The sequence below is a fragment of the Sinohyriopsis cumingii genome, chromosome 1, assembly GCF_028554795.1.
Source record: "Sinohyriopsis cumingii isolate HCF-2022 chromosome 1, ASM2855479v2, whole genome shotgun sequence".
NCBI classification, from domain to species: Eukaryota; Metazoa; Mollusca; class Bivalvia; order Unionida; family Unionidae; genus Sinohyriopsis; species Sinohyriopsis cumingii.
The window spans coordinates 169040085-169053515 of NC_142961.1; the positions used below are offsets into that span (position 1 = coordinate 169040085).

Here is a 13431-nt window from a genome sequence, read left to right on the forward strand (position 1 = left end):
GAAAACAAATACAATATCTTCTATATTCCACAAAGTAAAGTACATGTACTGATGACAAGTAAGCCTTGCAAAATAATAAAAATAAATGAATTCACCCCAAGGATGAGGAAATATATTTTTTTATCCATTTGTTCCCCACACAATACTTAAAAGAAAAATCACTTTCCCTGCAGAATTTATTTTTTGTCCTTGAAGTTAAGTAACACAGAAAATAGAGACAGCTGCTATTGTTGATTTAGTTACTTTCAGTTAATAATGATCACTTATGCAGTGTTGGAATATATAACTTTTGTGAAATGAAACTTTTTTTATTTTTACATATTGTCCAAGTAATCCAAAATCCCTTAAAAAATGTAAATATAGTCTGGGCTCAATCATCCCACACTAAGTTAATCGATGCCCGGCTCAACATAACAATGTGCATAATCTCTGGAACACTACGTCCTACTACTTTACCCTGGATGCCGTTACTCAGCAACATTCCTTCTCCACATCTGCTTCGCCAGGAAGCAACCACAAAAGTGTTGGCTAAGGTCTATGTCAGTGAGAAACTTCCACTCTACATGGACATCACCTCACATGCAGCAGTCCACTTGACATTGAGATACCCCAATCTGGTTAGGTACGTTGCCGGATGATATGACAACTATTTCGGCATGGAGTGTTGAGTGGTCTAAAACAAATGTTCTAAGCCACTCTCCATAACTGAGCCATCAGTCTGCCCTCCTGGCTTCAACCATCCATATCATCTGTGGACCACATTGAACTGCTTTCAGACAGGACAGGGTCATTGTGCAATCAACCTTGTCCAATGGGGCCAGGCCACTAACTGTTCCGGTTGCTGTGGAGCTCTTCAGACCATGTCACACATTGTGAACAACTGTCCACTGACAAAGTTCCCTGGTGGACTGCAAGTTCTGCACAATGCTGGTGATGACGTTGTTAAATGGCTTAGCATGCACTGCACATGATAATAATAATAGTGTGGGAAGAAGTATTTTTCACTAATTGGTATGACTCTAGGTCTTAAAATATGTAACACTCTAAAACAAATCTTTGTCTGAACAATATTTATATGCATAATTTATGATCTTGTACTATGAATAATTGACCAAGCAAGTTGGTCCTTGAAAAGTTTTTATTATAAATAGAAATGAGAAGTAAAATGAGGAGAAAAATATTTCTTGTAAGAAAATAAAATTAAAACCCCATTTTGTTCAAAACTCATCTTGTCCAAAATGAAAAAAATGTCATTTGAGCATACCCAGAAATGATACTCAGCGTCACTTTATCACTTGACTGGATATCTGTGGTTTGATTTAAACACTTGTATCATTGATTGGTGTACATTTGCTTGTGATTTTTATTTGATTTGGAGGTACATACAAGGTTATGGTTAAAAGTATATCATTTAAACAGTACCTTTATTATGACTATTTCAGATGAGTTCACCAAGCCATCAAATAGGAGATTCCAGTCTGGACCTGCTTGAATGGTCTAAAGAGGTCACAAGAGGTTATAAAGGGGTTAAAGTTACCAATCTGACCACATCTTGGAGAAATGGAATGGCATTCTGTGCAGTCATTCATCATTTTAGACCAGATTTGATGTAAGAGAGAGCTAGATGTTGTGTATTTTTATTTTCTTTCATTTTTTTCCTCATTTATTAGAATCCAGCACTGAGACATGGGAGCCATATTGTAAGCACCTTTTTCATCCATTTGTGTATCTGTTTACACTTCCTGTAACCACCAGATCTCTGCAACCCTTAGTCATACTTGGATGCCATACTGTAGATGAATTGCCTATTAATGCAAATAGATGTCTTTTAAACATTTTGTCTTGTAGGTGCAATTTTTGTGACAGTATTGCCCTTTTTCCATATCAGTTTTAAATCTCCTTCACAGCAGATCCTTGTAACCAGCATATATCAGGAACCATTGCACATGTGTCTTTTACGGGTTTTATATCATTGATTTCATTCTGGATAAAGTTATTACCCTTGACAATTAACCTTTTTATCTTTACATGTGATTTAGTTAGTAACTGTCACAACTCAAGAACCATTCAGTATATTCTGTTGCAATCTGGTAACATTATCACATGTTCTTAAATCAGCCATTTTTGTTTTATATATTATCTACTCCTTTATTGGCAGAGTTCTGCCCTTTCTTAAATTCTTGTCTTCACATGGATTCTTGAAATGTTGCTTGTAGACAGCATAGTTCAAAGACTGTTCAACATATTCTGATGGAATTTGGTAAGAACATTGTCTCATAGACCTAGATGTGTCTTCTATGGGTTTTGTCATTTTTACATTATCTTGGATAATTATTACCCATGTCAGTCAGTTTGATACCATTATATTAGATGATGCTGGTACTTAGTATATGAGATGTTGCTGGTACTTAGTACTGCAAGAACTGTTCAGTATATTCTGATGCATTTGATATGAACATTGTTTCATAGACCTAGATGTATCCTTTAAGAGTTATGTCTCATTTACTCCAATTTGTACAGAGTTATGTCCCTTTTCTATCACATTCATATCTTACTGCATATCATGTTGCTTGTCTTGACCAGTACTTGAAGAATTAATTTTCAAGTGTTCTGTGTAATGTTTTGGAGGAGTCATAAACCCCTGAATGGCAGTCTTCTCTTAGCTTTGGTTTCCCAAGAATGTTCCTCTTAGTCACCTGGAAAAAATATTAGTAATTAGCACAGTATTTGATGCACCCATCATAAACAGCTTTAGTTAGATCTCAGACCTTTAGGTAATGTAATACTCAATACACAAATTCATTTATGTTTTAGGTAATAAAGGCAGAAAAAAATCTAATACTGTCTTTGAACAATTGGCTAAATATAACTACAATTCATTTCTAGATGTGTAATAAAGTAGTAAATAAATATTGTAGCTTTTGATTTATTATCCATCTTGAACAACATATTCTGTGGCAACATTTAGAAGCAATATGATTTATGCTAATTTTAGAACAACCTTATATGGATACAATGTATTAATAGCACAACTGTGTTTAAAGTGCAGTAGATTTAAAACTGGTTTAAGTATCATCATTTGTAAAATTGTTTTGTGTGCTAAATTCCAGATCTCTTGTTTTGCAGAGATTTTTCTTTGCTAGCTCCTCATGATATCAAAGGAAACAACAGAATTGTAAGTAGTCCCCTAAGCATGTAGGTATCTAATATATGCCTGTGATTTGCCGTACATAGATAAGAGTCCAAGGTTCTTGTAAACATCAGTTACATTTAGATTCAGATTATATGGAATCATTTCATACATTTTTATATCTGCAAGAGAGGTGGCATCCTTTGTCCCAGTTAAAATGACATTTTCAAATATTTTCTTCCTGAACCTCATATATGCAGTTAATGCAATTGACACATTATATATGTTATGGTCTTTGCAGTATGATCCTTATGTCATTGTCTGTGTATGGTGTGAATACCAAGGAGTGAGGACAGAGACGGAGACTGGAATATGCAATTATTGCATGGGCATTCTTAATGCTGTGCCATTGAATTTACTGTAGCTATATCTTTAGTCTTCTTCTTCATCTTTATTTAGATAAGATTGACTAAGTGATATTTTGAAACAGGCAAAATGGAGAGCTGTGCTAGAATTGAGCCTGACTTCAAAATGATCAGAGATATGCTCGAATGTGATTATGAACTCAAGTTGTGTTGGATAAATTTGGATAAATTTTTGGTTATAACATTTCTTAATAGCACTGGCTATCATTAATATTTTTTTGAAGTAAAAAATGTATATTGAGATATTTTCAGTAAATTACAGTGAACACTATTTTGAATCTGTATCATCCTGTACCTTGTATCTGAGATGGTTTATTTAAACAACATTTACTAGCAAAAGATTCATACCTCACTTTGTACTGTACTTGACCTGTATAGCCTTATCATGGATGAATATAATTTATTTTGGTGATACTTTGGATATTTAACTGTTTGAAAGTTTTCATGATAATATGTAGGTACCCATCTTCCTCAATAACTCGGGCACAATGCAGTCAAATAAGCAGACTGCACAGTAAGTGTTGGCACGAGTTACCGAGGGACTTTAAACAAATTAAGAAGGCGGGGAGAATTAGGGCAATACAGAGAAGGCCATGAGGTGGGTAGTGGTGCTGCTTAGATGATGATAATTCGTTTAATAATAATTTGAGAATAATTGTCAATAAACAGCTTTTTCCAATGAAATTCTTCACATTTTGGTGTAAATATACTATATTTTCAAGATAACCAATTTCTGAAAGATTGTGAAAAACATGACTTCAAGAGGTTTCATCACACATCATGTACATAATAATACAAAGCAGGTCTGCTTTTAATTGAATGTGACAGTGCTACAAGTACATCTGCAGATTGGAGATCAAAACACAGTTGGGAGTTAATGTTTTCACAGAAATGCCATCAAACATAGCTGTGATGGTAGATTGATATTTGATAGAGAACCTCTTATTAGAAGTTGAGAATTTCATGATGTCGATTCAAATTTCCGGAAGCTATCCACTGATTTTGACTATAAAATGAACAGTATATCATTGTTTCATTTTGATTGCAATTTTCTTTATGTTCAACAAATAAGTGTCAATTCTTTTGGCATTTCTAGACAATAAATGGAATCCATGCCTGCCCCTGCATTATAAGCAGGTTTGCAGGTTATCCTGGCATGAGTTATTGAGGGAGTTTTGTACCTGCATGATTCCTATATAGATTTTCCAGGTTTTGAAATTCATGTGCTTTTTATACTATAATTACTGCCACATAGAAATTCAACATTGTTTAACAAATTGTAATATAGTTCATGTTTTACAGCATTGCAAAAATGATTCCTTCAGATTTTACCTGTTTCCAAATTTTTGTTTTATAATCAGTGTGAAAATTTGCCAGGAATATACCATGGCTTTTTTGTATTTTTGCATATAGGCATTTGATGCTGGTGTCAAATTAGGAATTCCACGTGTTATTGAACCATCCGATATGGTCCTGCTTGCAGTTCCAGACAAGCTAGCTGTGATGACTTACCTTCACCAGCTGCGTACATATTTCACAGGACAGACACTGGAAGTGCAGCAAATTGGATATAGTGCCAGTGAGAGCACATACACCTTCGGGGAGGTGGACATGGAAGAAGATGCTCGCATCTCCCAGGAAATGTTTGGAAAAAATGTGACTGACAGTGGACCCAAAAGAGACAGTATGTCTCCTAATAGGTTAAGTAGAGATAGTGTATCATTGGAAAGAGAGAAACCTGATTTCAAGGACCAAGTGAATGGTTTGAATAATCAAATGACTCCTAAGGAGAGAAATATTTCACCAGTGAATGAGAAAGGGATTAAAATTCTCTCAAAAACAAATGATATTAGTTCTAGAGATGGTCAGAAATCTAGTTCTCATGAAAGTGATGAAGCAGATATTGGGATGTTAAGACCAAAAACTAAAATAGAGAATGTGAATAAGACAAAATCTCCATCCAGTTTGACAGTCAGTAATGACCAGTCTCCAGTTAAATCTACATCCCCATCCCCTGAAAAGAAGGTGCTTATGACAAGGAAGCAACTCTTGAATCCATTTGATTCTGATGAGGGTGAGGATGCTGGAACATACTCAGAAGCATCAAACATCTCTACACCACAGGACCCCATAGGGATGCAAATCCCTACAGAGGATGAAGATGAAGGTGAGGAAGTATGGCTAAAGAGGGACCAGGCAGATGTTTCTATCCATACAGATGCTAGGAGCAAGACCCAAAGCCAAAGTACTTTTAGTCCTTCCAAGCCAACTGCAGCTACCAGGTAATTATGCATCTCTCCTCTTCCTACACTACCATGGGAGGGAGCCTTCATATTTGTCATGGTATTGACTATCCATCCATCATACTTATTATTTAAAGCAAACAAACTATTATGCCATACCAAACCAAACTGATCATTAAATACCTGTAGTGGTTCACAAAACCTGATTAGGTTACTGTGACCTTAGTTTCAAGGTATACTTTGCGTTAAGTAAAGGAGTCTCATGGTTGGAGGGGAGGTAATTGGTTTTGCTTTTTAAAAAAACGAATACCTTCTTGTTACGATTCTTACATGAGCCTGTTTTGTCTCTATGGGGGTGCTCACCAGTTATTATGTACTTTTGAGAGAGTGACGTATGTATGGTGAAGTTGTTTGCATATGAAACATGCACAATGGAAAGAATGGTGGCATACCTCTATGCTACATTAATGTAATGTGGATGATATTTCATTGGATATTGTACTTTTGGAAATTGTACATGATTTAAACACACTGCTGACTAAAATGAATGCTCACTTGTGCTAAAATATCAGCCTGAATTAGTCTAAAGTACACTATCCATAGCAGCTATTAAAATAGGGAAAATGAATTTTGCCAGACTAGACAATACCAGCTTCTGAAAGTGCAATGAATGAATTACCAAATATATAAAATGTAAATAAAGTTATCGGCTCTTTTTATACAATTTATCTCTGAAGTTCAAGAAGTGAAATGACCAAGTGGAGTTAGCACTTTTTTGAAAGGTGTACATCTGGAGTAAGGCCAAGCTGTATACTCTATAACCCATATTACACCCGTCAATCATATACCAAAATAAAGGGAATTAAAGGTTCTTTGAATTATACCTAAGATATACAAGGTCTTTTTTAAATAGCCAGTATAACCAGTGAGGAAAGCCGGTCAAATTCTTTTTCTTTAAAATCCTAACCCTATGCAAAATACAAAACTGTAGAGCACCACCTAATGCAAAATACAAAACTGTAGAGCACCACCTATGCAACTATTGGAGAGATGAGTCTTGCACAGTTGATACCTGTTCAGGAGGTACCAGCAAGAATGGTCAGAATAACATAACATTGCATGGTCATGATATTACTGTGCACCCAATGGTTGATTTGGTAGTACAAGGTAAGCAGATTGTAAATGGTGTCAGCAAACTGGATTTTTTTTATTTGGCATTTGAGCATGGGAAAATTTACATGTAAAGTTCTGTTTCAGTAGATAAATACCATATGTAATGTTGTAATTTTTGTACATAATCCAGGGTCTATGCTAGGGAGCAGTTTGGGTGAAATTATCACCCCAGTACCTGTCAATTCGACCAAGTATGAAAAGCAAGTGAAGTTGACTTTTCCTTTCTTGAGTTAAAATTTCTATTACACACTTTTTTGCTTTAGTATTCTGAGTGCGATATTAACTCATTTGTGTTTTGTCCATTCGGAGAGCAATGTCAAACAGTTTGAAGAAAAAGAATTTTCTTGCTTTTGATCAACTTTTTTATCAGTTCAGTGATTACCTATGTCTGCAATTACATATCAGTCTATGGGATTACTACCAAATTTCACAGTTGAGTATTTGAAGATGGGCAAGAACTCAGTGTATAACCTTACCTGGAGTTAGTTGTTATAGAGGTTGATATGTAGACTTCTATTAAACATGTTTATTCCATATCTCATCCTATGTATGTATGAAGGAAGGATTTATACCTCAATATCTGTAACCCATTTTCAGTAGTAACCTAATTTTGAGGTTACCATCTTTGTCAAAAGCAAAGTCACAAAAGAAATCTGACAACGTTTTCCATAAGCTTAATGAATATTTCTTTTGCTTTTATACTATTTGACATTAAGTACAATGGCAACAGCTTTAAACATTCTAAATGTTGTCCATTATAAACTGACTTCTTCCAATTTTCCCCAATTTTGCACTGATGGACCCCAATAATCCTTTCACACTGGTGTGCTTAAGGATTATGAAAAATTGCAATATTGAAAATGGGCAATAATCTATTGAAATAAAAACTTTTTTAAATAATTGTTACTATATACTGAAATAACTATATACATTTAAAATATCTTCGTCTACAATTGGTAGGAGGATTCTCTCCTTGCTTACAAGCTGCATTATTTTGGAAAATATTTGCTCCTTTGCATTTAACAACTTTAACAGCTTAAATGCTTACTGAAAAAATGAATAAAAATCTATATGCCAATTGTACATTTAAAAATCTAAAATCTGATTTTCCATCTTGGAAATTTGTAAAAACTCTTGGATTTAAGTTGATTATTGCTTTTATCATAACCATTGTCTTGAATTCATGTAATGATGACAAATTTTATTAGATTGCTGTTCTTCCAGAACCTATCTTTGTCATTATTCAACAGTCTTCTGTATAGATATATATCAAGCATCCCAGAATTATAATGGCTCTTCTCTTACCTCTTTGGCCTAAAATAGCATGGTGGCCAAATGTTTAATATAGAAAATTTCAAAATATACCATAAAGTTGTAACAGAAAAGGAAAACACTGATTTACTTATCTATTAAATGAACTTAACAATGCATCATTGTTTGCTTCAGAATTTGCTATTGCTCCATCCCTGCTTCACTAGTTTTCTTTCAAACTAGATTGAGATTTTTTTCTTTGAGAAAACTGTACTTTAGAATTTCACTGCACAACACTTTTTCATTCCAATCTACTGCATTTAAAAATGAATCATTAAGTAATTTCAGATGGACATGCTACCTCAAAAAAAATATCTTAATAGAGGGACATTTCAATTTCATATCCTATAAAGGTTTTTTTAATCAGATTTTCAAACAAGACTCGGAGGGTGATGATAATAATTAGTTGCTGTTGTTAGTATCACATATTTCGTTTTGATAATGGTCTCGGTTACACATAATTTGTTCTAAAAGTCTGATTTGTGCTAACACACCACCCTGGGACAATCAGTGAATTATATTGTTTTGATAGGCCCAATAGATAAGCTTTTACATTGTTGTTGTCTTGTGATTTAAGGCTATAGTTCCTTCAACATAGCATTGCAGAATTTTCCTATCTGTAACTAAGTAAATTTTCAGGTAAGTGTCATTAAATATAAGTGAAAGTACCTAATTCATTTTAAATACTTCATGAGAGTTGAATTAGGTATTTTTAGCTGCATTGAATGATGCTGACCAAACTCATTTGCAGTGCTGTGGAATGAACTATAGAATATTTAAATAAATGGGAAGACAGTGACCAAACAACTACTTGGAATAATTATGGGCACATTATGTCCAGTGTCTGGTCATTTGAGCTTATTTGTCAGTCTCATCTGTCAAATACAACCATTTTGGGCTGTCATATATATCAGACTTATGGTTGTATCTCCTGTTTTTATACACCAACCGTTAAGCAGAGCATATTGTGTTATGCTTCTCATTGCGTATTTCAGTCATTTCAGTCACTCTGCTCACTATTTAATTTCTGCACAATAACTTAAATTCTACACTATCCACCATTAAAAAAAAATTTGTAAATAACTTAATTTGGGTAAGAAAGTAACCTATTTATAGGAAATCAGAAGGTCAGAAGGCCATGGTCACTGTAAGAAGAAATACGGTTTCTTCATAATAAAATTGTAAGAAAGAAGCCTATTGATTTCCTAGCCAGAAGGCCAAGGTCACCAAAAAGAAATATGGTTTCTTGATAATAACATTAGTTCTGCCTCAGATATGGATTGAACGTTGTTTATTTCATGCACTTATAGGCAGGGTGGAGCCTGTCATTTTCAGTCATAAAGTCAAGGTCCCCCTGACAAAAAGAAGACAAACGTTTTCTGCACAATAATGTTAATTGTACATCAAAAACCTGAGTGAAATTTTGTGAACAAGTTGTACTTGAGGTAAGGTTGAAGCCTGTCAATAAATAGCTGAAAAGGTCAAAGATAAAGGCCACTGACTTGAAGATAAATGGTTTTGACACAATAACATTACTTCTACAGCACAAAAATCGAGTTAACATTGTGGATGGTTTGCATTTTGAGTAGGTTGAAGCCTTTTGATTTTGGATCAAAAGGTCAAGGTCAAAGGTACTTTGAAATATAAAAAATGGTTCTGCACAGAAAAATTCATTCTCGATCATGTACCTTTCCTCAAAATTTATTTATGCCTTATACATTGGGTCAGAATGAAGACTGTTGATTTGTGGGGTCAAAAGGTTAAAGGTCAGGGTCATTGGCTGAAAGAAGAAAATGTTTCTTTCATAATAGTTTTAGTTCTAGATTACATATCTGGATCAAAGTTTGTGAAAGAATTGTGTTTAAGGTTAGAGGAGGCCTGTTGATTTTGGGGTCAGAATGTCAATGGTAATTATTTTTATGACTCAGAAAAATGGGTTTTGCACAGTATCAGTTTATTCTAAAGTACTTTGTTGATGAAACTAAGTGGATGGCTTGCGCTTATTTGTAGAAAGAAACATATTGATCAACGGGGTCTTAAGGTCAAGGTCATCACAACTCTGTTTAGAAAATAATGGTTTCTGCAGTAGTAAATTTAGTTGAAGGCCTCATACCTTGATGAAAAGTCAAGGTCATTGAGACCTATAGGTTATAATCTCCAGAATCAATCATGCCCATTGAGTGCCAGTAAATAGAACTATAAAACACTTGGCAAGCGTATAATCACTCTCCTTGTTATCAATGCATTGTCATAAACTCTTGACATTATTAGAAATTTTCCCATAACACCTATAGGGATATACTGTTTCCATGTTGTGCATTATGCATCTTTTTATCTCTCTCTCTCTCTCTCTCTCCCCTTTGGTCAGAGCTGCCAGCTGTCATGATTTTGGCATGAATGTCATAACTCGCTCTCAACACCAGTTCATTGATTCTTGCCACTTGCACAAAAGAAAACAATTCCCGAATTCTCAATCAGCTTAAATCAGGATTAAGATAACCTTTATCCTGTTAAGTGCTAGTTGTGATATCAGCAGTGGTGCCAATATTGGTCCCATACTGCTAGTTGCAATATTAGTTGAACTGTATATAGTTGGTACAGTTTACCCTGTAGCAAACATTTTAATATATTTTACTCAATATTAATTAGAAAAGTTTTACAAATACAGTGGTCCCCCTCTTGAATGGCCCCCCTGACCAGCAACCACATGCTTCTTACGACCAGAATCCCTTGACTTGGACGAGTTTATGTTAAAAAATACACCTCAAGAATGGCCACCCCTCTAATATGACCAGCGGCCAGCATATTAGTACAAAAATGTAAAATGTTCCCCTCATAAATGGCCACCTTTTATTTTAAATGTGTCCAGAACCAATAATGAATTCATATTGTAAGGTAAGTGATCAGTTCTACTGTCAATACCTGTCTTCCGATGTCAGGTTTCTGTTACTGAAAGAAGTGTTGGCTCAAGTACATGTAACACTAAGATTAATCATTATCTATAAAAGCCGTTGTTACAGGAAATGGACTCAACAGTGTTATGAAAGAGTTTTGGGCTTCACACATTTGTAGAATTCTTTTTGATGATTACAACCAGATGAAATTGTCAAGATCATAACATGGTCAGCATAGGCTAAATATAGATTTTGTGGATTAGCACACATAGAGAAATTAACCTTGAACAAAACAGGGTACCATATAAAGACTGGAAGAATCATGTGACAATGCATCTATCACTTCCTTTATGAAGAAGGCATTTCATCCACTCTACAAAAGTTTTATCTGCATAATTAAATCACATCTATCTGGCAACATCCAAACAAATCATTACCAAACATTAACATGTCATCACTTAAATTGAGACATATTACTTTTGAAGAAAGTCGGCTATTCTACTCAATGACATCGGGGGATGGGGGTGGTACTTGCCAAACAATTTTATGTAGTAAAGACTCAAATAAAACAATTTTAGGCTGAAAAGACTTGAATAACCGATCAGGAGATTATTCAGTACCAGTGAGAAAATGGAGCAAATGGAAAGAAAATTATGTATATACCAAGATTAAATTACATTTTTGATTGGTTTTGCAATGTGCATGACAACACTACCCGCTCACATATCGTGCTTACGTCAAGAATAAGAACTATTAATGTATATTCAGTTGAAATAAATCTATTCTTAAGAACCTTTTAATAATTAATGTTACTTTTAAACAAAGATATTAAATACATTGAAGTATGTAGCTTTCTTACTATGTACATTACATGTACTTCTCACAAAAAATTTAGTCCCCCTCTGGAAAGGCCACACATATTACAAGGCCACTTTCCCAGTGCAAAATAGGTGGCCATATAAGAGGGGGACCACTGTACTTGAGAAGACACCTTTTTCAAAGAATTTGATTAAAATGATATTATATATGAGTAAATGTTGTTAGAAATACCAGTGAACAATTTTGTGCCTGAAACCAATGTAGAAATTGGATGGAATCACAGAACACGTTGGTTGGTTTGTTGAGGACACATGATTTGCCAGCCGATTCCAGTTTAGCATTTTTTTTAAATAAAAAAATTAATGGACTATTTTAACAGCAAACAGTGTTGGCTATTTTCAGGATAGATGAGGTTTTTTTTTTAGATACTGAAAGATTATATATAGTACTTTACCGATATTTGGTACAAGAATTCACAAATTTTTATTCCTCTTTTCACTAAATGTGAGTCTGGAGGATTGGCATCTCTGCCAGAATATATATGTGCATGTTTAAACATATATGCATTCACATGTACAGCAATAAAGTAAGATGAACAGTGATGTTTGTTTAGCAGCCACCGACCCACATAGAGTTCCAGTGTTGAACATTCAGTGCAGGTTTATGGGTTTTCCCACAATTTTTTATCATATGTCCCCCAAATCTTGACGCTTTGCAAACCCCTGTGTGTGGGTTTTTTCATCAGAATTTGCTTTTGCAAAAATACAGATACAGCTATTCATTAGTGGGTGTCCATCCATGTCTCTGCTGGCTTTTGCATTGGCCAAACGTGCAAAAGGTGATTAAAACTTATTTGGCAATGATTATGTATTATAAAAACAATGTATCAGGCAGTGAAAATATTCAGTGTTTGTGGTAGTTGGCCGAGTCTCAATGTCAAGTGTTTGATGGCCTATAGTATAGCATAATTTTGAGGTTAAAGTCAGTGAGGAAAATTTAATTTATTTTGAAGTTGAAATGATGACAAAAGAGATACACAATATTTGATTTAATTAATGATTTTCTAGCTTGGAAAGAAAAGAAATTTTGAAAAGATTGGTATTTCTTATAGGAAATGCTGGTTGATAATAAATCCAGTTAAATGAGATCAAGATCCAGAATGGAAAATTAATTCCATGGTGTAGCCTATTTCAGGTTAACCAGATTTTTTAACCTGTTAATGTTTTCATGAGTTACATGTGGATATGATAAACCTTTTATTTCAGTAATTCATGTGTCCAAGGAAATTATTATAGTACAGTGCAGAACATGAAGCTAAAGTGGCAAAACTGTATAAACTAATAAGATTATCTTGTTTTAATAGTACTTACTAGTGCTTTATGTCTTAGATATTTTCTCTTATCCACAGAGAGAGAGAGAGAGAGTATGTACAGTGC

General features: G+C 34.4%; 1 protein-coding gene across 6 annotated transcripts in view; it reads left to right on the forward strand.

Annotated features, from left to right (window-relative positions):
• The window catches only part of LOC149808356 (EH domain-binding protein 1-like), a 205686-nt gene that overhangs the window by 60375 nt on the left and 131880 nt on the right, over nt 1-13431 (forward strand). For all 6 annotated transcript variants that reach the window (XM_089976051.1, XM_089976077.1, XM_089976070.1 and 3 more), the window contains exons 9-11: nt 1443-1609; nt 3127-3175; nt 4969-5837. In XM_089976051.1, the coding sequence (XP_089832177.1) occupies nt 1443-1609; nt 3127-3175; nt 4969-5837 (1085 nt within the window). The remainder of the gene's footprint in view (nt 1-1442; nt 1610-3126; nt 3176-4968; nt 5838-13431) is intronic.